The following is a 23118-nucleotide window of genomic DNA, read 5'->3' as shown; positions in this document are numbered from 1 at the left end:
ACCTCACTCTCACTTCTTATCACCTCCTGTAGTCTCCAATTGCTTTTTCTCCCACTGCGTGGGAGATGGTGGGTAGAGGGCTAGATACAGAAGGGCCAGTACTCGTGACTTGTCTAGAAAAAGATATTATGGTGCTGGTATATGCTGATCTGCAGACCTGGGTCAGGCCTCTCCTCACTCCCATAGGGAAGTATCACAATCTTGGTCTACTCCCAAGGGCCAACCAAGCTTTCGCACACAGAAGTGGGACACTTACCAATGGGATACTTGTGCTTATCTGTGTCAATCCCGGCATACACCACTCCACCAAATAGGTCGTTCAAGATGGCTGCCAGGGCCTCAGCATTTAGCATTCCATGCAGAGCACCGACAAACACCGTCCTGCTGGGGTCAAGCCTCTGAGATGGGCTCCGGACAAAGTTACTGTCGGCTAATACCCAGGGGATCACCTGCACCTGAAAACCACCCAAAGGTGTATCAGCCCTGGCAGAGAGCCACAGAGAGAGAGGTGCTTGCATGGCAAGGTACGTGCTCTGGAGATACTGAAGCTGAGCTAAGGCCCTTACAGGGGTGAAAAGGTGTTGCTGCCCAATCTCAGGCACGCAGGCGTCCAATAAACCACCCTGACTCCACCCCAACTGGAGTTGAATTTTACTGAGTCCATGTGTCCAGAATGGTAGAAGTGGACACAGTACTCACTCATGCTGGAGAGTAAGCAAAAAAGTACCACATGGCCAAACCCAGGAGCCCAGCATTCTATTTCAACCTCCAACTGTGTAGTTCCAACAAAGGGCTGTGGACACTGATGAAGAGCATAATCTGAAGTCCTCAAGAAAAGAAGGACTCACAGAGAAATTAAAGGCTAGGATCCTGAAGGACAGAGGGTTGGGAGTGCTTACGATATTTGTATGAGATGGTTACTGGCCCAACCTAGGCTTCAGAGGGTTTGTGCCAGAGCAGTGGAAATGACTGGCGAGAGGTTGGGTAGAAAGTCACATACAAGATCCCTGGAGTCTTAAAGGGCTGGGGCTGACCATGTCCTTTGCCTCTGAATCTCCTGAACCTGGAACAAAACCTTGTAGAGCAGGTGGAGGAGTCCAGAATGAAGTGAAGATCTAAAAATATGTCTTGAAGCAGGAAGAGATCTGAGGCAGAAACCAGCAAGGAGGCAAAAACAGTAGTTTTAAAGGACAGGTGATTAAGACTTGGACAAGGCTTGTGACAACACACAGAGAACAGGCCAAGACCAAAGAGATTCTTCAACAGAAGAGTCTGCAGTACTCAGACGGCATAAGCAGGATGGGCAAGCAAGAAAGAATCAGGCCTGGTAGGTGCTGGGCCTACAACACGGTCTTGGGATGAGAGGGCCTGGCAGAAGTTACGAGAGGGGAGCCAATTTCACTGGGAGATGAAAAAGCCCATTTTGCCCACAAAAGAGTTTGGGATTACAGGACATCCCGAAGAAGGATCCCACAGGAAGGTGGGGCTCAGGTAGGACATGAGGCTAGAAAGGTGAATCTGGGTCTAAAGGTGAGAGAAGCCACAAAAGTGAGTCATTTATCTGAACTAGAAAAGAAGAAGGGAGTCAAAGATTGGCTATGTTGGCTATATTGGTGCTGGCGGGGAGAGGAACACAAAGGAAAAAGAAAAGTAGAGAGGAAGGAGAACCGCATCAGCCTATAGCCAGTGAATCAAAGAAAGATTAAATCCCTGTAAGGTGATGAGGAGGGAATGGGAGACAGGATGGTGTCTACAGGGACACCGAGGAAGGGGAAGGGCTCTGTGATATGCATATGGCCATCTCTGGTTGTGAAAGTAGGAGGGGAGGAAAAAGGAGCATGTTAATTAAGTCCTAGAACATACTAAGGTGGGAAGACTACACAAGCTCCACAGAGTAAAGAAGCAGAGAAGGTAGGGAAGCTGTGGGTCACTGTGGGCAGCCAGAGGATGAGCCTGCCCTCTCACTAACGCAGAGCAAGAGCCAGCTTTGTTATATGGATTTATTTTAAATCTAACGCGACCATCCCAATAAAATAGGCATTTCTCCTCTTACCCTATAGATTTTTTTAGAGAAGCTTTAAGGTTCACAGTAAATCTGAGCAGAAAGTACAGGGATTCTCCAAATACTCTCTGCCCCAACACTTGTGTGACTTCCCCACTATCAGGATCCCGCATGAGAGTGGAACTTTTTTTTATACTGACACATCATCACCATCCAAAGTCCATGGTTTGCATCAGAGTTCACTCCTGGTGTTTGTTTTACCTTCTATGGGTTTGAACCAAAGTATAATGACATGTATCCACCATATACAGAATAGTTTCACTGCCCTAAAAATCCTCTGTTCTATGTCTCTTCATCCCTTCCTGCTAAACCCCTGGCAACCACTGATCTTTTTTACTAAAATAGGCATTTTAGTTTCCCATTTTATAGAAGAGAAGAGGAAACAAAGTTTCAGAGATATTAAATATCTAGCCCAATGTCACAAAAGTTGTGTGCTCTCGAATCCGATTTTACCACCACACTGATTGCTGAGCTCAAAACTTGCTTTGACAAGTGGTTCTCAAACACTATCCACTAGAACCACCTGGGGATCTTTGTTCAGTTGGAGATTCCTAAATTCCACCCAGAGTGATTCAGTAAGTCTGGGATAAGGCCCAAGACTGTGCAATGAGATCCCCAGGTGAGATAAACTCGTTAGAGACCCATGCTGCCAAGGATACATAAGGCTGATATTAGAAAAGGCGTAGGAAGAGAGAATCTTATGGGGAAAACCCACAAAACTAAATAAAGCCCTGAATAAGAATGAAGAAGTGACCCACAGGTGGGTGTGGGCTAAAGAGGAATTCACCCCCACAGACTGGGAGGTCACAAGGCACAGGAAGGGCAGGACCAGGGAAAAACAGCTATAGGTTTATCAGTTAAGTCCAAGTAGAGAAGTTTTCTGTTCTCAATTTCATTTCTAAGACAAGAGGTTTGAAACCAAAGTGTTGGCTACAAGAAAGAAGAGTAGAATAAAGACAGGGAGACAGTTTGATTACCATGGGCAGGCATGCGCATGTGTGCATGCACACACCCCATTAAGGCCCAAAGGTTGCTTTTTTCTTTTTTTTTTTTTTAATGTAATTGAGGGGATACTGCTATTTTATTGTGGAACAAGAAGAGCCTTCTTGCCTCAGCAGGAATACTCCTTGCCTGCAGCCTGCCTATCCACCTACCACAAGAAAATCCAGTGCCTCAATATTCCAAGAACCTCGATCCAGAAAGGACATCATGCTAACTCACCTCCTTGCAGCGCATCCTTCGGCTGGACATCTTGAAATAATATTCACTCAGGCCATCTGGGCTCAGCGGGTCATGAGAGCAAGCCTGAAGCAAGGATCGGACAGACTTCTCTAGTTCGAAGACCAGATACACATACCCTATTCCCAATGAGAGGAAAAATCGCATCAATATCCCTTAGGTGGCCACTCCTCAGCCTTGGCTTTGCAGCAGGGTGTTTCTTCCAAGAAAGAAGGTCTTGTGTATAAGATACATTTTTGTTTTACTCCTGAAAAGTCTTGTTGAGTGGAAGTGTTTGCTATGCAGATGCCCTGGGTTGTGGGCCTCCCTCCCACCCTGGTGAAGGAAAGGACTGGCAAGCTGAGACAGAGGATCCCACCATTACCAAAGCTCTCTATGCAAGAACACAGAGCATGTTCAGGTCAGCAGAGCCAGGCTTTCCTGGGGGCAGGAAGGATGGCAGGTATTGCTTTAAACGCCTACTTAAACCATTAGTTCAGTTCAATGAAGATGGGGCAGGGTGAAAATAGCACCTGCTCCTTTCTACAGGGAAGGGATCTCATTTCAGACCAGTGAGGAATCAGATGCTTGGTCCTCATTCCTGCCAACTCCAAAGGGACTTCAGAATTAGGGCAGGCAACAACGTAACTGGGCAGGACAGGCAGGCAAGGGAAAGCTTTTCAAATGCCTTATTTTGAGAGGAAAGGTGCTGCCTGGGTTCAGGTTTAGAGAGAAGTGTACAAGGAAGGGGTTTCAGAGGCAACTCCCACTGCTGTGTAAGTCTGGACAGATGGAACATTAGCTCAGAAGAAACAGAGGGAAGTGTTAGGTTGAAGAGAAAGTGCTGACAGATGACAGGTCTGTGCCCTGGAGTGCCCACCATGTTACCAACATGCAGCTGTGATATCCCAGCACCCCTAGGTGCAGTTATGTACTAGGGAAGGGAAAAAAAAGCTCCTACCATGTCTTTATTACCTTTAGGCATATTACCTTTGGGAGGACACCGGGGATGCTTGCCATCCTTACCAGGCCACTCCACACTCAAAGAGCCAAAAACACGGAAGGTGTTAACTAATCCAGCTGCAAAGAGACAGAAAAGAATGGCAGAAGCTGAGGAATCATCTTTCCCAGGAAAGACACAAACACAGAATCACCAGCATTCTCCTCCCTGGCTCATCCCCACTGACAAACAACTCAGAAATGAATGCTGATCTCCGGTGTAAGCTCCCAACATAGGAGCACTATGGGGGTCTATGAAATGCACCTCTCCCCTCGGACACTCATGTAATACCCTGAGCTCAGGCAGGGGATTCAGCCCCTGGCCTCAATTCCAAGTTTCATGCTCCTGAAAGACATGCCCCACCCTTCGACTCTTAAAGCAGGTCTTAGAGACAGCTCACCTTCTGTAATATCCCAAGGAACACCTCCTAGAAACACCTTGCAAGAGTAGATGGGGTTCTTATAGTTCCGGGGAGGAAGCTGGCCACTCCAGGTACAGGTGGCTTCATTCACAGCTTTGGTAGATGGCAAAGAGATAAACAGGGGAGGTTAGAGAATCAACAAAGCCACACTCTTCCCTGGGGTGAACTTGTCCAGTAAGAACCTGACTGGCCACAATCCTTGCCCAGATGCCTGAGAGAATATCCATGATTATTCTGAAAAGCAAGAAACCTATGTCTCACCAATCCACTCAGTCAAGTATGATAATCCTACTTTGCTAATTCTGTCCCCACTAAAATTGAAAGGAATACCAAACCAGATGTGTAGGGTAAAAATTTACACCCCATGTTATTTTCAGACATTCAACTAATATGCTAACCACAAAGCAGTTTTATCTTGTTATTGCTTACAGTACTAATTCATAATTACTTGAAAATAAACAGAGCAATACAACATCTTACAGGCTTACTGGTACAAATGAGCCTTCTCCCCAATGTTCAAATGAGAAACATTCTATTCTGTTTCCCTGTCTTGGCTCTGAACTCATGAATCACAGAAGTTAGGACACTGCCAATAAAAACCAGCACTAGCAACCCAGTAAGACAAGAATGTCACAACTGTTCCAAGCCAGACTCATCTTTATAGCACCCAAACAGACAATGGGCCTTCCTTGATGCCAACATGGTAACGTAATGAATCAGTCTTCAATCCTGTCCCCACTGTTTATACCTTTCCAAATCAGAGACTGACCTTAGTGAGGACTAGCTAGTTCTTGCCCCATTTATTTCACCCTCCTCTTTCAGCAAAGAGGCAGACAGCCAATGAAAGGAACTATCATTTTCATTCAGGACAAAGATGTGGAAGGACATTTCCTAAAAGGAATAGGCCCAACATGTTGCTACAGCAAGAAATTGGGCAATGTCAGCAATCTTTTACGACAAAAACAGTATATAATGGTCTCATCCAAAAGCATGGTAATGTCATTTCACAGGAAAACAATGGCACCAGAGAAAGTACAAAAATGGGCTGCCAAAATCATTAGGTGAACAGGGCACAGCACTATCACAGGAGAACGAGATCCAGCCCAACTCTGTGAGCAAACAGACACACTGAAGCCTATGGAAACAAATGGAATGGAGAAACTAACACTAACTTAGTCATCAAATTCAGGACCTCCGAAGAGCCAGTGGTTAATGAATATCTCCCTGAAGCAGTACTAGACAAAGATGAAAAACATATTTAATACACATTTAGGATAACTTATTTTTTAAACCTTTTAAAATAAATAGAGATGGGGTCTCGCTATGTTTCCCAGGCTGGGCAACTCCTCGGCTGAAGCCATCCTGCTGCCTCTGCTTAAGCGCTGAGCCACCCAGGCCAGCCTAAGATTAAATTTAAATGTCAGAACCTTAAGGATTCCTAAGAGACCAGGACATCTGGTGACATTCCTTACCTTAGAGGTTGACAAATGGACCCCTCCTTCCCCAGTGCATCCTTGAGTATACCAATCAGAAAGCCTCGGGGAAGAAAGCTCCAACATGAGTTGTGTCTGACGGTCTTTGACTTAGAATGTGGGGAGGGTAGACAAAATTCTGGACATCACTTCCAGAGTTTCTCTTGAGGACATCCACCCGTGGAAAAAGTAAAAGAGTAGCACACAGCCAGTCTCCACGGAACGGCACAAGTGAGAGATGGAGCCAGCTCCTTGTGCTGTGGCACATGCATGTGCCAGATAACCTGCCTCTTTCCTCTCCACTCAGCCTCAAGAAGTTCCTGGGTTTGTTCCCATTAGTATTTACTCCACAGAAAGATAATTCTTTGCAGATCTGGAGACTTCACCATGCAACCAAGCCTCCTCTAGACAGTTCACAAGTGTGTGAACTAAGGTCACTTCCTCTCTGCTCCCAAAATGAGGCCTCAGGCCCCACATATGCTCAAGGCACACTCACCTGCAGCTTGTCGGTGCAGCCTGGCCTCTCTCTCTATGCTGAAGGGGTCTTTGGGAGCTTCGAGGAGGTCCCAGGATGGCCACACAGAAGCTCCTGGCCATCTCTTTGAAGCACTGGTTGGGGAGGGAGTGACTGCAGCAAGAGCAGCTTGCTCTTGGTCCATCCGAGACCCTACCCCCATCTTTAAAGGGTCTCTGGGACCACCCCCTGTCAGAGACAGGAAGGGCAGAGGTGGAGAAATGCGAAGGCTTGACTAGGGGAGGAAAAAGGAAGACAGGGTTTTAAAGGATAGTTTTGTTATAAAGTAATAATCACACTATAGAAATTATTAAAAACATCCAATAGACATTTAGCATTTGATATATATTCTTTTAGACTTTCTTCCTGAGCAATTTATATTAGTTCTAGTTATACTATAATTTAAACAAATGCTCCTTCTCTCCTCATTCAACAATTTTTCCATATTGCCAGTCTTTATAACCATTTAAAATGCATTTATCATATTCTATTTAAGGAACAAGGTACATCTCACTGACCCATACTCTTCCTGTTATATATATACTTTCCAAGTTTTCAGAACCATAAATAAAAATTAAGATGTAGCTTCTTCATATTTTGTGTTTTCTTTGGTCTGATTCCTAGAAAGTCGAATGCCAAAAATGCTATCTATGAGAGCTCTGCATTGTATCATAAATGTATCAGAACACCATAAGCTGTGTCAAAACTTTAAATTCTAATTTACATGTGTGAAATGATACATTATCAAAATAACTCGTTGACAGAATATTTTAAAATCCCCAAATATTAATCAGTCATGAGATAAATTTCCAAGACTGAGTCCAATCTAAGTAATATAGACAGAACTACCAGCACTGTATCTGACCCCATTTTACAGAAGAGGTAACTGCAGCCCAGAGAAGCAAAGAGACCCGCGTGTGACTGCCCTTTTAGAAATGCAGCCTTAACAGATAAAACCAATGGGCAGTGAGAACACCATCGCCAACTTCCATATTCTAGGACAGGCTGACAGGCGATCACAACCAAAGTTGCCAGTCCTGGGTATGGGGAAGAGAAGAAGGTGGTAAAATAAGCCATTCTATTCACTGCACATTCAGCTCGGGAGATTTGGCAACAAAAATGCTTATAAGGCATCTGAAACTGTAGTCTTATTTTGGGGTAATTTCTCACTGCCAATCCCACCTGTATTTACTTCTACTGTCCCCTATCTATATTATCTGTACTACTCTATCTATAGTATCCCCTACCTATTCTAATTCATTTGCCAACTCCACTTAGCATGAAGACCACACACATCATACATGGCTGTAGATAAGGAACGTGAGATGCAAAAATTAACTGAGGCAATGTTTCATAGATTCATCATGGCGTGAATTGAAAGCTGACATGGGTCAGTGGAAAAAATACAGGAGCTACAGCCAGATCTGAATTAAAATCCTATCTCTGTTAATTACTACTTAAAAACTTTTTAAGTTATTAATTTTGAGATATCATACATCAAAGTACATAAATGACACCGTTTAAGGGCTAAAGAAAGCACCCCGTGTAGGTAAAGAAACAGAACACTGCCAGGGCCCTCACATTTACTTTTGAAATTAAGTGTTTTCCAGTACTCTTGGAGTAGCTAGTAAAATGAGAGTCCTGAGCTCAGGTCCTGCAATATATTGCTCAATGGGTCTTCAAAGTATCCTCTATCCTGTTAAGGATGAGAACTCTACAAATTTCCACAATGATCTCCACTCCTCCCCTCATCCCATCTCCCAGCCTGCATTCCAGGGGACAGGCATCCCATAGATATTGTACCCTCCTTCCCCTTGGAGACACACAGGCAACTCCACCCACAACTCCCCTTTCCCAAATGAGTTACATACAATCAAATCTGAGAGATGATCTGATCCAGAGCTGAAGCCACTGGTGTCTGAGTCAGAGGGGCTGCTAGATCGAGAGTCCAGGATGGGCCGGGTGTCCAGGCGTGATCCTCTAACTGAGGGTGCTGGAAACTTGTCCACCAAGTCAGACCCAAGGGGATCCAGAGGCAGGAAGCTCAAGGGGGGTTTTCCTAGGACATTTCCCAGTGGGTTATGGAGCATGCTCAGTACTGGGAAGACAAAAAAGGAAACCTCATGACCTCTTAGTTTTCTTTGCAGCCAACAGCCTCTTTCTTCTCCTACAGCCACCCAACAAGAGATACCAAAGGCAAGACAACTAAAAGCATGCCAGCAAAACACAATATAATGAACAGAAATATATCCAGCTCTGAGACCTGGCCACAAGGGCCCTGTTAGAGGAAGTTACAGGCTGACTGAAGACCAGAGTTCCTGGTGTTACAGTAGCAGCAAAACTGCTGGGTTCTGCTACCCAGGCTTAAAAGGTCAATGCCAGCACTTGGGAAATTGTCACTGGGGACCCTGGTCACAGCTGCTATTAATGCCTGGATAAACCTACAGCACAGTTAGAAATCCCAAACCATACTTCATCTTTACTGCCTGACAATTTGTTTATTATAAGAATTCCCACCTTTCTAATGCTATAATATAGAATTTCAGGCCACACCCCAGAAATCTGGTATAGCATAAGCATACCACCTCATGTGAGAGGTTCACTTATGCAAACTTCTAGCATATACAGATTCTCTTCAATGTACCCCTGAACTTGAAATGTTTAGGATGGAAGCAGAATGACATGGTTAAGCCCATTCTTTGACTTAAACTTGGGATGAAACCCTGTGTCTGACACCTCTTGTATACGTCTGTGAGCTCTGGGAAGCTCACTTAGCTTCTCTGACCCTCTATTTTCTCACTGGCATCTAGGGTGGAGTATCAACTATTTCATAACGTTGTTAGGACAGCTCAATCATTAGATACCAGACGGAAAGAGCTCAGCACAGTAGCACCCAGGACACAATAAATATTTAAATATGAAACAAAAAAAGAGCAATGTTTTCCACACTTGGCCTTGGGGAACCTAAGCAAAGCACACCCTCTATCTATGAGGATAAGGAATAAGAGGGCTTTGCCATGGAGCTATGAGTGTGCTAAATCTAGGAAAGAAGCCTTAATTTGAAGTTTTTTTTTTTCATCTGAAGAATGAGAACATTCACCTCAAAATGGCTGAGGTAAAACCAAAATAATATGTGTAAGTGCTCAATAACTGGCTGTGATTGGCCCCACTTCAGCCCTGACTAGCAATGAAATGAAACACAGGTCACGCAGAGCTGGTTTCCTCCCCGGCCTCTAAGTCAGTTTGAATGCTTGTCTGGAGCTGGAGTCCCAAGAAGCAGGAATAAGGCTCTCAAGACTGAAATCAAAATCAATGCATGCTTTCAGGGTACCAGACACACATGCCATTGATGGAACATATACACAAGATCCCAAACATCTGTTAATATGGGACCAGACCAGCCCACTCTCCTTTAGGTATATGACCTCCCCTTTTGGATAAGCCATGGTAGGTGTATCCTTAACATTTAACACAGGGGAAACTGTAGATATATCTATTTATCTAGTTATTGTTTTGTAGTAAAAATAGCTTTAATTTTTAAAGAGACTGTCATAACACTGTTTTCCAAGTAGATGGAACTATACCATTTTACATTCCCACCAGCAGTGATGAAAGTTTCAGTCCCTCTACAACCTGGCCAACACCTGGTTTGGTCAATCTTTTTATATCTAGCCAGTCTAATATGTATGTATGTATGTTGTGGGATGTGGGTGGGGTGGAGCCACATCACATCCAGCAAGGAGTTAGTTTAGCATTTTGTTTTCCAAGGAAACATTCCTAACTTTGAAAGTGCCTTTTGAAGCAGTTTTCAAAGCTCTAACATTTAACTGTATGCTATAACTGTCTCAAAATGCTTGGATTGATAACCATCAGAAATAATCCTTGACAAACTTCTCAAATAATCCTTTGGTTGGGTGTGGTGGCTCACGCCTGTAATCCCAGCACTTTGGGAGGTTGAGGCAGGTAGATCACCTGAGGTCAGGAGTTTGAAACCAGCCTGCCTAACATGGTGAAACCCCGTCTCTACTGAAAATACAAAAATCAGCCAGGCGTGGAAGTGCACACCTGTAATCCCAGCTACTCGGGAAGCTGAGGCACAAGAATTGCTTGAACCCAGGAGGCAGAGGTTGCAGTGAGCCGAGATTGCGCCACTACACTCCAGCCTGGGCAATAGAGCAAGACTCTGAAAAAAAAAAAGTTCCTTGACAAACTCCTGTCTGAAAGAAATCCAAAATCAAAGCCTGTAGAGTCCATGCCCTGAGAAGGCAGAATATGTGAAGATTTTATTCAAGGTTCCACCCTAATGCTGCAAAGCCTGGCAAAGAGGCACTGTGAAAAATCAACAGATCACATGCATTGGTCTTAAAAGTGGTACCAATGCCCTGGAGGGCCTCATCTTTTTCCACATTTCACAAAAACAAGTTAGGGTGATGAACAGTGAGGTAACAATTCAAATCACAAAGAACCCTGACAACTAGGTTAAATAGTTTTTATTTTATCTTATTGTCATTTTTTTTTTTTTTTGAGACAGGGTCTAGTTCTGTTGCCCAGGCTGGAATGCAGTGGCTCACTTCAACCTCAATGTTCCTGGGCTCAAGCAATCTTCCCACCTCAGCCTCTAGAACACCTGGGACTACAGGCATGTGATATCTACCACATCTGGCTAACTTAAAAAAAATTTTTAGTAGAGGTAGCGTCTCACTATGTTGCCCAGGCTCGTCTCGAACTCCTAAGCTCAAGCAATCCTCTTACCTCAGCCTCACAAAGTCCTAGGATTACAGGCATGAGCCACTGCACCCAGCTTGATTTTATCTTAAGGGTAACTGAGAGACACGGCAAAGGGAATCTGCAGAGCTGTTGTGTGGATAGCAAAGAAGGCTGACCAGGGAAACTAAGGAAAAGTACCAGTAGGAACCAGTGCCCAGCAAAGAGGAAAACTAAGTTGGACTTAAAGGATTTTCTCCAGCAGAGCTCAGATACCTGGATGGACACTGGAGCCATACAGAGCTATGTTTTTGTTCCCCCAAGGGGGTATGAAGGAATAAATGCGACAACAGAATTGATAACAGCAACAAAGGAAACGAAGAATGGGTCGTGCATTATAGGCTAAAGACAGAACAAAGTCAATAGATTAGGAGCAAATAAATGGAAAACCAGTGATTTCAATAGGCTGATAGCTATAAGAGGAATGAGGGTGGCAGACAAGATAAACACGAAGAGGTGGGACATTGAAGATTAAGAGCTCTGAGGATGGCAAGGTCCAGAGTATGGAACTAGAGGTGGCTGACTTAGAATGTGAGAAGTTTGAAATATTAGATAAGTCATTCATGTGGACACTAAAGGGACCGATGGTGATAACTGGGCATGGAGTTAAACAATGAGATTTTCAGAGACCTGGGGCAATGAGTAGGCTCTACTTGGCAAAGCAGCATCTTAAAGGAAAAGTCTTCAGCTAAAGCAGAAGATGGGGGGAGCATTCACCAGTAAAAAGAAGAAAGCCAGTTTGTTAACCCTGGAAAAGGGGAGTTTCAAGTGGCACAGCAGAGAGCTCTGAGAGTTGTCAAGGAAGAAACAGCATAAAGCAGAATGCCAGAAAAAATACCCAAGAGGGGATGCTGCCCCAAAGGCTTGTGTCTGAAAACATCAAAGATGGCAAGTATGGGCTCTGGTAACTGTCCTCACCCAAGGTTTTTTTTAAAAGGTATTTTGGAAAGAGTCAAAAAAGCAACATGGTAAGCACTATAGACCCCTTTTCTCATTCACATCAATTTGTATTCACTATTGTGTTGGTACACCTGTTTCACCAGCCACAAACCCATCTACCTCCGCTAACTTGAAAGTTCTCTACTGTGCCTACAAAGGTATCTTGAGACTTTGTCAAATTCCTGTACAAAGCTAGGAATTACCTCTGTAGTGATCCTCTAATCTGGCAATAAACCTGTCTAAATAGAAAATGGCATGAAAACCCACGTTGGTCACTAACGAACTCTACTTCCTTAAGTGCTCACAGTTCATGGTCATTCATCTGTTCCGCAATCTGGACCAGGTTCAGTTAAGCTTCTAACCACTTACTGAACATCTAGCACATGCCAAACACTGTGTTAGAAGCACTTTAGGTAAACAGTCTTCACCAAATCCTAAGAAGTGGCTATTACTACTGCATCTTAACAAAAGGAAACCAAGACTTGGGGCAGTCAGTTTGTAAAAGTAACAGCTAATGAGTGACAGAGACTGGATTCTTTCCCACTCCAAGTACCATTCACTAGCTACTTTTTTTTTTTTTTTTTTTTAATCTTTAGGACTTCACATCTGTTTGTCTTCACATTCCTCAGCACTTTTTCTTTGTCTGAATCCTGTAAGACCATCAACTACAGACTACTGATCTTCCCTACCAGAAGTCCCTGCTTTAGGACCTAGAGTATTCGGGTCTTAAATCTTATCTAGGGCCTTGCCACTACAGGAACTCATTAAAAATGCATTTTGGGTCCCACCCCAGACCTGAATCAGAATCTGTGTTTTTAAAAGATCCCCAGGAGATGTGTATACACATTAAGTTTTAGAAGCATTGATCCATACAAACCCGAGGCTTGCTACTTCAAATTCTTAATCAATTGCCTTATCATATCCAAACATCTTTCATATATAATTATTTCCTCTGACTTAAAGACTGGAGGTTATGGCCAAGTGCAGTGGTTCACACCTGTAATACCAGCACCTCGGGGGACTGAGGCAGGAGGACTGCTTGAGGCCAGGAGTTCAAGACCACCCTGGACAACATAGCAAGGCCTGTCTCTAAAAAAAAAATAAATCAGCCAGGCATTATGGCATGCACTGATAGTCCCAGTTACTCAGGAGGCTGAGGCAGGAGGATCACTTGAGCCAAGGAGGTTGAGGCTGCAGTGAGCCATGATCATGCCACTGCACTCCAGACTGGGCAACAGGGCAAAATCCTGCCTCAAAAAAAAAAAGACTGGAGGTTATAATTTAAATACAGTTCTCACACTAAAATGGTAAATACTTAAGAGAAAAAAAAAGGCATCAGATAAAGAAATCAACATGGCTATACAGGACATTTACTTAACAGTTCCTTCTCTCTGAAAACACTGGGTGGAAGTGGAGGACAACACAGAGAGGCAAGACAGACATAGTAACCATGAACAAATAAGAATATAAAAAAAGAGTGGTAAGGATTATCATAGTTTCAGGAAAAGTGATGGCTAGAACAAGCTGATCACTGTGAAAAACATTCAAGACAACCCAAGGGACTTTGTAAGCTCATACTGAGCAAAACCAAAAGGAGCAAGGGCCTACTCAGAGCAGAAAGAGAAAAATGTTATTAAGGATTTAAGGACATTACTGGGTCACTTGACAAAACTGGAATATGAATGACAGTTTAATCAAAGTAGTGTTATCAACTTTAAATTGACTAAAGTTAACTGTTTTGTTACATATGAATATATGTGAGATCATCTCTATTCTTTTTTTTTTTTTTTTTTTGAGCAAGGGTCTCCCTCTGTAACCCAGGCTAGAGCTCAGGTGCACAATTACAGCTCACTGCAGTCTCAACCTCCCACCTCAGCCTCCAAAGTAGCTAGCGGCATGCCACCACGTCTGACTAACTTTTTTTTTTTTTTTTTGTAGAGGCAGGATCTCACTATGTTGCCCGGGCTGGTCTTGAACTCCTGGGCTCAAGCAATCCTCCTGCCTCAGCCTCCCAAAGTGCTCAGATCACAGGTGTGAGCCTCCGTGCCTGGGCCAATTATCTCTCCTCTTCATGACTCAGAAAACAATTATGTCTTGATATATGGAGAGAGAATGTGCAAATGATAAAGCAAATGGGGTGAAATGAACACGAACAATAGGAGGTTCTGAATAAAAAGGATTACAAATACTCTGTATAATTTTATTTGTATAACTTCTATAAACTTCAAATTATTTCCATTTTTTTTAACGACGGGAAGGAAAACAAGTCAATTCCCATTTGGCTTTCTTTGACTCTTTCAAGGTAACTTATCTAATCAGCAAAGGGAAATCGAGCACAAGTAATAGGAACTAGGATCCCAGAGGATCAGATAGTAATTGAGTACTTTTGGAGTCTCTATTAGAAGAAATAATCTTCTTTTAAACATGCTTTTTAAAGTCTCAAAAAAATCTGCATAGATATTTGCAGGCCCACATGTGTAAAAAGTTGTGCCTTCTCAACCAAGCATACCAAGACCCATCTTTACCACCCTACTCCAATAGCAATTAGCTCAACATCTGGCAAAAAGCAGGTGAACAATGACTGCTGAATTCTACTGAAAGACAGAGTACGTATTCCATAGAGCCAGTATGCTGAGGCCCTACCCTTTTCTATCAACGATATTCAATTTAAGGACACAATGGTTTTTTTTGTTTTTTTTGTTTGGTTTTTTTGGGTTTTTTTGAGACGGAGTCTCGCTCTGTTGCCCAGGCTGGAGTGCGGTGGTGTGATCTCAGCTCACTGCAAGCTCTGCCTCCCAGGTTCACGCCATTCTCCTGCCTCAGCCTCCCGAGTAGATGGGACTACAGGCACCCGCCACCACACCCGGCTAATTTTTTGTGTGTGTTTTTAGCAGAGACGGGGTTTCACCGTGTTAGCCAGGATGGTCTCGATCTCCTGACCTTGTGATCCGTCCGCCTCAGCCTCCCAAAGGGCTGGGATTACAGGCGTGAGCCACTGCACCCGGCCTAAGGACACAGTGTTGACTTACAGTGTAATACAGATTTAGGGGAATAAACCTTAACTCATCCCTACCCAGCCCATCGCCAAAACAGAGGTTTAAAAACCAGTGACTCACCACATCACATCTGCGACAATACTTCTTCCCTGAGTCTCAATTTCTTCAAAGAGAAAAAGGTTGAAGAAAGCTTCTCTGCTCGAGGGGGGGCAGGGTGGAAATCACTCTGTCCTAATCAACCCTCCCCAGACTCTACTGGGATCTTCAGGGCCACTGCAATACACTCCTACATTCAAGTACAGGAGCAAGGAAGAGTGTCTCACTGAATTATATACCAACCACATAGAAAAACAGGGAAAGGACTTGGATTGATGGCTCAGAAAAGGGAAATGCCATCCTAGAGAACAGGATCAGGGTGCCCCAGAATTAACACGTGGGATGTCAGCATCTCCATGCATCAGTTTCCTGCAAATATTAAATCAGAAGGGATATACTGTAAATTTGACTAGAAGATACCAAGAAGACAAGAGGCCTAGAACTTGCCAGCTGGTTTGGTATTTCCTTCAACCCACAGAACAAGTGAATTTTGTGGAAACTGCCACCCATGGTCAGATGCCCTAGAGTGACCTGACTGTACCTCTATAGGGTCTGGCCAGGCAGTTCTCTGAGTGTCTACAGATCAAAGGAAGGAAAGCAGCAAAGACAATGGAAAGAAAGCAGCAAAGCAGCAAAGACAAAGGGAAGTGGAGGAACCTCATTTCAAGAAAGAAAACCTGTCTTGCTCCCAGCTCATGAGACCATACCTGCCCTATGTAAGGTTGCTGAGTATGCAGCACCGATTTCCACCAGCTGGGAATCAGAAATAAAGGAGCAAAATAGCTAGCGTTAGACTGTTCCCATTTATATTCAAAGCCATGAGCATACCTAACTGGAAAGGCATTCTCTTTAAGCCACATAAACTAAAATCCAGTGGAAATGACAGGTCCCTTATAATGCAGGCCAGTGTCTCACCTCAAAGTCCACTCGCCATCATGGGGCACACAACTTCATAATCCCAAATGTCAAGTATTAACCTAGATGGATTAGAGGAGGGGGAGGGGTTGTGAGAAGTCCTAGAGTCAATCTCCAATAATGGCCAAGGCCCTGACCTCTTTGCTCTGTTCTCTCCTGGCCTCCAGAACACAAGGGATCATGGAAAGTCTGAGGTTTACCAAGTGCCTCCAGCTCTGGTGTCCAAGTGTCCAGCAAATTCCTATCTTCTAAAAATGGGTAAGACATTGTGCTCTTCCTAGAACACACGTACCCATCCCCATTCACATGCTGGCAGGAATTCAGCTACAGACATCTCTCAGGGAAGTCATGGGGAGGAGAGGACCTGGCAGAGGGTTCCAGTTCATTAATGCTACCTCAGAGGGTATAAAAGGCCAAATCAGCAGTAATATTTTTAGACTGATTGTTAATTTTCTCTACTTTCACCCTTCTATGCCAACTCCTGTCGGTTTTACAGCTGAGTCATTGTTCAAATTTTCGGAAGCCTTCCCCAAGAGTGCAAAGGCACCTGGAGTGTGATGGCAGCATTAGCAATGGCAACAAGAGCCTGGCACTGAATGCCTGCATTATAAGACCATCTGAGCTTAAGCTTAGCTGAAGGAGAGACTAGCCCCAAGACATGATGGTCAGATGCTTGTTATCTAATGGGAATAGTCTAATGGGGAAAAAAATCTAATGGGGAAAATCCAGACCAAGAGCCATTATTTCTAGCCTGTGATATAAGGCCATATACCTGGAACCCTTCTTCCCTATCACCATCCTTGGTTCTAGGTTGCTTACTCAGGATCTCTCTGAAGGAATAGGAAGAGGGGAGAGTAACATTCATTCCATGTATGAAAACAGACCACTCTGCCTGTGACCCCAAATCTGCAACTCTATACCATATCTCTACTGTGGCAGTAATCAGAGTGTGGACTTCCCCCCGACTGTGGATCCCACAAGTTCAAGTTAGTGACAAACACAGCCCTTCTCCCCAGTATAACTCCCAGTCTTGATCATCAGGCAAGTTTCATTACCTGTAGAAAAGACATATTCATGTCCCTTGTAAGGTCAGCACACATCCTGCCTCTGTCACTAACCACCTCAACTTCTTTCTCACCTAGGAGGCCTCCCCTGGCCACACTGCTTCCCAGGTTCTCCCTCCTCTCTGCACTGAAAGCTTTCCCAAATAGACTACTTGACTCCACAATAGAGCTCATGCTCCACTGTATGATGAAAACTTTGTATAAGTACATCACCGTCCCCTAGAAGCTACAGGGCCCAAGATACTGATCTTTGAAGACTGTCCATCCAGCTAAATCAACACAAGCAGGAGGCAGAAGAATGGGAGAGACCTTGTCTGAATTCTGCAGTTAAAAAACACCCAGGATAAACACAGTGGCTCAGCACTCATCATTCATTCAAAAAATATGTATTAGACAGCCATTAGCCAAGCACTGTTCTACTGCTGGGAATACAGTAGTGGAGAACTGGGAGTTGAGAAAGATTTACAAGAGACCTTGGTTGGGCCGAGGAAGTCCATATTCCACATAAGAGAGACCTAATCCCGTTCTGAATGTCGCCTCAGAATGGTTGTTTGGAAGAAGCTTCAGAAGAAAATTGCTTAAGACTCCCCACTCATCTTAGGCTGATCTAGCCTGCAGATCAATGGGGAGCCTGCAAGTGACACAGCACAGGGAACATTCCATTCACTGATTAGCAGTTAGGGCAGAAAACCAGAGTGTGGGCCAGGCACGGTGGCTCACATCTGTAATCCCAGCATTTTGGGAGTCCGAGGCGGGTGAATCACAAGGTCAGGAGTTCAAGACCCGCCTGGCCAAGATGGTGAAAACCCGTCTCTACTTAAAAAAAAAAAAAAAAAAATTAGCTCGGTGTAATGGTGGGCACCTCTAATCCCAGCTACTCAGGAGGCTGAGGCAGAGGATTGCTTGAACCCGGGAGGCAGAGGTTGCAGTGAGCCAAGATCACGCCACTGTACTCCAGCTTGGTTGACAGAGTGAGACTCCATCTAAAAAAAAAAAAAGAAAAAAGAAAAAAGAAAAGAAAAGAAAACCAGAGTGTGAACAGGTTAGTCCTCAAGGGACTTCTAAAGGGGAGTGGGAAAAAACAGACATGCCCCTCTGGCATCCTTAGACTGCACATCTGGTCTGCCCACTGGGCTTCTGTACGAGGCATCATTAAGAGAGTCCTTGTTTCCAGGTCCCCCAAAGTAGTCTCAGTCACCTCACTCTTCTGCTGCATAATGCTGCACACAAAAGAGTCGCAAGGGGGAAGGCAGGAAGACAAATCCAGTGGGTGGTACAGCTGATGAGCTGAGACTCAGGGATCAAGATGGGGCTGGAACTGTCTACCATATGCCCTCACCTTCAGAGATCTCATCAAGAGAGCACATCACCTCTAGCTGAATGGCCCCTAGAGTAGTATATGGTTACTTTAAGTTTTCTCACCCAATATGTTAGAGTTCTGCTAACAGGACCACAGGTGTAACAAGAAGCATATGAGTTTTGTAACCAGAGACCTGGGTTAGAATTCTGAGTCTTCCAGTAGTTGTGTCACTTTGGGCACTTTGTAACCTCCATGAGCCTATTTCCTCATCTGTGCAAGCATTAAAATCATGTGATGTACTTAGCACAAAAAGTAGTCGATAAATGGTGGTTATTAGTCACTCCCTGCCCCATTCCGGGATACTGAGGACAGTTTCCACAGCCCTTCTGTTCCATTACAGATCTTAAGACATTGCAAGCAGGACAAGGGTAGCCCTGGACATGAGAAAGGGTAGCACTGGGGTATAAGAAAAATGCACTTATAATACTCATCTTGCCCCAAAAGTCTTCCTCCCCATCAAGGGGTGGTGCCTCAGGGTAGGCACAGTCTAGAAGAGAAGGACCACACAAAGTGTTACATCCAAGCCCATGCAGGCCTTGCAGGTACAATTCTCAAAAACAGACTCTTATCCCAGGGTCTTCTTGCAGGACTCTGAGGCCAAGGAAATCTAGATAGCAGAAGTACTCTGGCCCCTGGAGAATGCTATCCATGTACCAGCCTCAAGCTAAGAATCCAGTGAAAGGTTGTTACAATGAAGAAAATCCTTAGGGGAAAAAAGAAAGCCCCTATCATAGCAGATGCAGCACTCGGTATACCTCCTCATTTGTTTTCCTTTGATAGCCATGGAGATTCTTAAAGGTAACAATTTTATCTTATTCAATGTTGTACTTCCAGTGCTGCACACAATGAATGCTCGATGTTTGCCAAATGAATTTAGCCAACAGCCCTACTATCTGCAACCTTGTTCATTGCTTAAGAGTGGTGGAAGATGGTCAGACGTGATGCCATAGCTGCCTTGGGCAATATATCACCAAGCAGAGCTCAAGGAATAAGCTTGCGTCTTGGTCTCTACACAGAGACAACAGTGTAACAGGGTATCTGCAAGGATAACTCCGAAAATGCCCAGAGCTGTTGAAAGCCTCCTCCCTCACTGAAGCAACTGAGCTAGCTGGTTTTCAGACGGAAAGGCAGTGTAGGCACTGGAATGTGGGCTGCATGTTCCCGCATTGCTGGTGAGGGTGCACGATCTGGCACTGCAGCTGGCTGGTGGGAGGGCTGCATCCTACTCCAGGAGGTAGTACCCTCATGTGGGCTTTCCAAGAAGGCCCAGAGCCCAGGGAAAGAAGAGCAATGGCTGTCACCACAGCTCCAAAACCAAAGGCAACATGACGATTAGGGATGGGTGTGTCCTCAACCCTCAGAAAGGAAAACATACCCACACTAACCTGCCTACACAGCCAGATCATACTGCTGGGGTAACTCTGGTTCTGGTCCTTATGAATTCTGAGGCTCAGGCTGCAGTCCCTCCCTGGTCCACAAAATCATGTAATATTTATCACTAAAGTGGCTTGGGATGGAAAGTGGAAAAGAAAAACCATTTCTATTTCAGAGACAAACAGCTACAATGTAGCACAGGCCTTTCAGGTGGTGGAGAAGCCGTGGATATTATGACTAGATCCAAGCTACTTTTAATAGCTGAATTTCATAGTAACTTTCAGACCAAGCTCTCCAAGCCCCCAGTGGGGCACACCTGCATTTCTATGGGCCCAATGCTATAACGTATTTCAGAAAGAGCATTGTAGCTTAGAGAATGAGAGCCAAAGAAGGGCTATACTTCAACCTGATGCCAGTGAAAGACAGTGCCTTGGTCAAACACTGATCGCCCACAGACAGGTGCCCATCTCCTGTGTGAGTTCTTCTATCTTTTGCTCAGATACGGTGGAAGTGAGGACAGGGGAGGCTGGCTTCATAGGCCCCCAAGGTTGGCTTCAAGAACACACAAAACAAAGTACCGTGGTCTCCAGGCATAGAATACCAAACAGTGACACCATACTTCCTTGCCCAGGGGAACAGGGTAGTTGCTGACTTTTCTGGAAAAACCTGAGTCAGCAGAAGGCCAGTACTTCAAGAAACCCTATCTTAACCCAGAGATAGTTACTTAAGGTAAAGCTCTCCCCATCCACATCCACATAAAACAATTTCAATACCCCTCTCCTAAATGGGGTTTTACCAAAACAACTGGGCATTAAAATGCCTAACAGACACAACGGGCCCAGGCTCTGCAAAGCATTCTAAAAAAAGACCTGCGCCAAACAGGGTGGAGGCCACAGAAATCAACAAGACAGTACCTTGCTGCCATGGCTGCCGGTTCCTGGACCAGGGAGGGAAGGGAAGGACAGCAGGCTTGGTGTTTCCCACTGTCACTACCAACAGCGAATGGCTGTACCACCCTCTCCCCCCCGCCCCACTGCCCCTTACCACCTTTTCATTTTCCTAGAGTATCTGCTGCCAATACCTCTTTATTATAATTTATATAAAGCAAAATATGTAGGTTGTAAGTATACCGGTAGTGTTTAAGTTCACATTTCTTCCTGAATATTCCAAGACTTGTATTTGGGCAACCCTCCTCCTTATACCACAAGAGGGAAATGAACAGGTAACAGAAGGTATGAGCAGAAGCAATTTAAGGGGGGGCTGCCAAGAAGTCCCTTTAGTTTGTCCCCACTGAACCCTACCAAGAAGACAAGGGATCCTAAAGGGGAGTGGCTCTTCTTTTATCCAGCTGGTCACTCTCAACACAAAGGGGAAAAAAAAAAAAAAGATTCTATAGCTGGGAGTTACCCCACCCCACTCACCCTGCCTACCCCTTTCCAGGATCAATGCTCTGAACCCTATGTTAAGTCAATTCCAAATATCTCAGTGCATTATCCAGCCTCATCTGAGGGTAAAATCCTTCCCTTGCCATGATTCAGAGACCACTCACTCTTCATATAACTCCCTGGTTTTTAAAACCACTGAGTAATTCTGGTCATCCAGTAATCAACCCCTTAACTCCCCTCCCCCACCTAAAAGTGTTTTGCTTCATCATCTCCAAGACAGGCCTGGGCACCATGGGGTTAGCTGGATCTTTTCTGCATAAGGCCACCACCTTTGGGACCCTCCTCAGGGCCACTCAGGTGCAGACTAACAACTCCAGGGAATTTATCAGGATACGTGTAAGAGCCATGCCTGCCTTTACGCGGAGCCATCTGTCCTGCCACACTCACAGCTAGCATTTCCATCTCTTGCAAAACAGCTCCATGTTGTATGTGTGTATGGTGGGGAGTGATGCAAAGGGGAACAGAACAACTGTTGCTGTGGATATCTTCGTTCACCACCCCCATGCATCCCCTTACCCCAGCCAGCTCATTCTCTGGCACTCACCCGAGTGTGTGCTGCTCTGGGCTGAGGAATCTGAGTCCTGGGTGCTCCAGGGTCGGTCCCAGCCTGTCAGACTGAGGGACTGCAGGCCAAGGCACAAGTCATTTGCATCTGGGAGGCCACGGGAAGATTCTTGCGCAGAGGTTGGGAAAAGCATCCTGCTTGTAACTGTTTCTTCAGAGTCCTGGAAGTCTGCTTTGGACAGGAGCACAGCAGAAACCTCAGAGTTAAGGGCTGTTTTCCCCAATATTATCAACAGTAAATATTATTAATAATAGTTTCCCCAGGCTCACAGGCCAGACATCCAAGCTGGCTGGATGCTGCAGCCGCTGCCTCTGCACTTTTGGGGGCGCTGGGGCAAGAACAGTTGCCATACAGGCCCCCTCCCCTCACACACACACCCCTATCCCGTCTGCATTACAGACTGGGCCAGCATGTGATCAGGCTGCTGATGCTTCCCGCTGCCAGTGACATCAGCCGGCTGAGCCGTGCAATAGAGAGCGGCATCATCCCTCACAGAACGGGGGAGGAGCAGGAGGGGACGACAGGGAGGAGACTTGCCTCCCAGGAAAAGACAGCACAACAGCTACTTGGAATAGTCCCGGTGCAGTGCCGGTAAGTCTGGGTTGCAAGGCAGCGCCCTCCGGTCTCCAGCAATGGTGGCCAAGCAGCCCTCACGCACGACTGAAGTCCTCTCTGCCGACAGCAGAGCCAAAGCAGCCGACTGCCTGCTCGTGTGGCTCTGCCCTCCTGCCCCTCCCTTTCCCTCCCCCTGCTCTCCACCCCCAAACCCAAAAACACTCTAGTCCTGGACTCTCTCCAGCTGCTGGCTCAAGCCCTGGCTTTGCAGCCCAATGCAAAGCTTCACAGTTCTGCTAGCAAAAATCTGTGCTCCAAGTGGCCCCTGAGCAGCACCCTGACACAGCAGTGTTTACCA

The 23118-nt window shown here is 45.2% G+C and overlaps 1 protein-coding gene across 10 annotated transcripts in view; it reads right to left on the bottom strand.

Annotated features, from left to right (window-relative positions):
* CPEB1 (cytoplasmic polyadenylation element binding protein 1) overlaps window positions 1-23118 on the bottom strand; it is a 104106-nt gene that overhangs the window by 6000 nt on the left and 74988 nt on the right. For 4 of the 10 annotated variants that reach the window (XM_054531145.1, NM_001132960.1, XM_054531148.2 and 1 more), the window contains 7 exon segments: window positions 22185-22373; window positions 8559-8785; window positions 6670-6922; window positions 4681-4794; window positions 4271-4360; window positions 3284-3420; window positions 257-455 (listed from right to left, as the gene is read on the bottom strand). In XM_054531145.1, coding sequence (XP_054387120.1) covers window positions 257-455; window positions 3284-3420; window positions 4271-4360; window positions 4681-4794; window positions 6670-6922; window positions 8559-8785; window positions 22185-22373 — 1209 coding nt within the window. 10 annotated transcript variants of the gene reach the window in all.

This window comes from Pongo abelii, chromosome 16 (genome assembly GCF_028885655.2).
Source record: "Pongo abelii isolate AG06213 chromosome 16, NHGRI_mPonAbe1-v2.0_pri, whole genome shotgun sequence".
Classification (NCBI taxonomy): domain Eukaryota; kingdom Metazoa; phylum Chordata; class Mammalia; order Primates; family Hominidae; genus Pongo; species Pongo abelii.
The sequence above is the reverse complement of the archived record's forward strand: the minus strand, read 5'-3'. Positions and strand labels throughout refer to the sequence as shown.